The sequence below is a fragment of the Telopea speciosissima genome, chromosome 6 (assembly GCF_018873765.1).
Source record: "Telopea speciosissima isolate NSW1024214 ecotype Mountain lineage chromosome 6, Tspe_v1, whole genome shotgun sequence".
Taxonomy (NCBI): Eukaryota; Viridiplantae; Streptophyta; class Magnoliopsida; order Proteales; family Proteaceae; genus Telopea; species Telopea speciosissima.
Genome location: NC_057921.1, coordinates 7,784,717 through 7,787,550, shown reverse-complemented (window position 1 = coordinate 7,787,550; position 2,834 = coordinate 7,784,717). Strand labels below are relative to the sequence as shown.

General features: G+C 50.6%; 1 protein-coding gene across 1 annotated transcript; it reads right to left on the bottom strand.

The window, feature by feature from the left end:
- Positions 1–1,754: 1,754 nt before the first annotated feature.
- Positions 1,755–2,834, bottom strand: LOC122665420. The gene has a single exon (XM_043861568.1). The coding sequence runs from the start codon at positions 2,832–2,834 to the stop codon at positions 1,755–1,757; it is 1,080 nt and encodes a 359-aa protein (XP_043717503.1).

The window sequence follows — 2,834 nt, the reverse complement described above, 5'->3', positions numbered from 1 at the left end:
GTATCGGCCATGAACGCCTTAGTCCTCTCACAGTTTGAGTTGCAGTTCTTTGTCAAGGAGCCTTCAGAAACTGAAGATTTCATGGCTTGGTGAGGTACATACTTCAAGTCCCTTTTCCCTCTTCGGCCTTGTCACAAAAGCAGCAAGCACCCTCCCTCTTCTTCAGGCACCACCATTCATCAAACCGCCGCCTCGAAGTGGAAAAAAGCATCAGTCTCTAAGCAAATTACTGGTACGCATTAACCCTTTTTTCTCATTTTGCAACTCTGTCCGTCCTTTACTGATCGATTCTTCTGTGACCTCGGCCAAATCCTCCGCCAGCCCGACATCCTCCGCCTAGTTAGTCCCAAGTGACCATGGGTCCACTTTGGAAGATGATGAAGGCATTGAAGATGACTCCCCCCAGTAAGTAAGAGGCCAAAAAGCATTAGCCCGATGAAGTCTGCCATACGCCAAGCCCTCCTCCCAAGCATGTTTCAAGGAAGTCAGCCCGCAAGCACTAGGCCTCATGCCTCCACCGCAGCCTCTCTTTATGTAACATCCCACTCAGTGAAAGAGCATACTCGATCTAGTGCCCGACTGAAATAGATTGTCACCACAAAGTCCACTCAAGTTATTGTCACCAGTTCCTCAGAATCTGAATCCTTCTCTCAATCAAACGACGCATCTGAAAGCAGTTCTAAATAAGAAGAAGAGACCAATGCTGATGCGCCTGGTACTTACGATGCGGCTGAGCCCAACGGGTCCAAGACCCCAGTCTATGGTCCAGCCTCTCCACCTCCTCCGAGCCATGTCATTCCTGTAGTGACCCCTACAGTATGTATGCCTTAGCTCCATCGCTATCTTCCCCATCCTGCTGATGCTAACACTTTCCCCCTTACAGGTTAGCGGCCTTGAGGTACTTCTAGCCGAGTTGAGTTCTTCTGAGGATGACAAAGAGACTGGCAACGCCTCGGGCCCCGACTTCATCCCTACACAGGCGACCAAAGTGAAGGTGCTCCTGCAATCCTTCTTTCAGTCCCCTTTTTGCGAGGCCGTGGGTGCTGGTAACCTGACGTCTATTGCCGAAGCGCTTTGCACACTGTTGTCATTGCCAGACCTTCCCATCCCGATCAAGTAGTGGTTAGATGGGGCCATCGCTTTCATGTTTGATATGACCACCTCGGCCCCTCTTACCCTCCAAAATGTCCAAAAATACGAGGCCCTTCTTAAAGAGAGTGACGTCATGGATGAGAGCTTACGGAAGCTATGAGATGACCTTCAGATGACTGTGGACGAGGTGAAAGAAGGACAAAATCGGCTGGCCCAGATGGATCAAAACATAGCAGGCTTAGAAGCCCAGATCATGGCTCTTCAGTTTGATAGGGCCGCCTTAGACCAAGAGGTTAATTAGAAGCTTCTTGGTTCACAAGCCGTGTACGCCAAGGCCGCCTCTGCCAAGGTCCAGGTCAAGCAACTGAAAGCATTGAGGCCAAGCCGTGAAGCTAGCTTGGCCGTGGCCAATGAGCGCCTGTCCATGATGGAAAAGAAGTGGAGTGAACTGCAAGAAACCACCCCTCAGGACTTCCTAAAGTAGGCCTGCGTGCCTTCCCTTCCCTTGCCAAAAGAACAATGATACTTTATTTTTCTTTTAGCTTTTGTTGTGTTTGGTCTAGCCAGGCCGTGTTTGGACTTCTTTAGGAGTAAAGCCCACTTTCCTTTGATTCGTGGCCTCACTCCCCCGGTGTGGTCCCTTGTGTTGTTCAACCCAAGTCCTAGATCGTAGGATGAAAAGCCTTAAGGAACTTACCGTTGATCGGCCTGATCTGGATGCATCCTTCCAAGTCACGCAGCCTGTAGGCCCCACCCCGGAGCACATGGGAGACCGTAAAGGGTCCTTCCCATGTTGGGGACCACTTGCCCAGTCTGGGGTCCTTTGCCCCAACCGGGAGTATGGCCTTCAAAATAATGTCCCCTTCATGGAAGTGCTTTGGGGATATTCTTTTGTTGTAAATGGCTGCTACCTTGTTCTTTTGAACCTGCATCCTGTCCAGTGCGGCCATGCGCTCTTCTTCCAGGTCATCGAGCTTAGCCATCATGGCCTCGCTGTAGGCTATTGGCGTGAGTCCTTGTTGGAATGCTACCCATGCTGATCTTACGCTAACCTCAACGGGTAATACTGCATCATTACCATATGTCAACGCAAGGGGCATAGTGGCTGTCTTGGTCCACTGTGATGTCCTGAATGCCCAGAATACCTCAGAGAGCATGTCTGCCCATCTTCGTGGGTTGTCATCCACAACCTTCGCTAAACACCCCTTGAGAATCTTGTTACTTGCCTCGGCCTGACCGTTGCCTTGTGCATAGTATGGGGTGGAATGGGTGAATTTTATTTCCAACTCAGCTGAGAATGCCACCACATCATCCCCAACGAAAACGCTCCCATTGTTGCAGGTGACAGTCTCTGAAAGCCCAAACCTATGAATGATGTGACTTTTGAGGAACTGGATGACCTCGGCTTGACTGACTCCCTTCATTGGCACGGCCTTGACCCACTTGGTGAAATAATATGTGGCCACGATAATGAAGCAGTGCCCCCGTGTAGCTAGCAGGGTAATCTTTCCTATGAGGTCTATAGCCCATCCCCTGAAAGGCCACGGCTTGACCATTGGATTAAACTCTGTTGCTGGTAACCGCTGTATCGGTCCATGGGTCTGACATGCCCAACATCCCCTGGCGTACTTGACACAGTCTGTCATCATAGTTGGCCAGTAATACCCATGGCGCCAAACCAACCACCTCATCTTAGGACCAGCCTGGTGCACTCCACATATGCCTTCAAGGACTTCGGCCAT

Coding starts and splice junctions, on each gene's coding strand:
- LOC122665420 (XM_043861568.1), bottom strand. CDS start 2,834: ATGGCCGAAGTCCTTGAAGGCATATGTGGAGTGCACCAGGCTGGTCCT.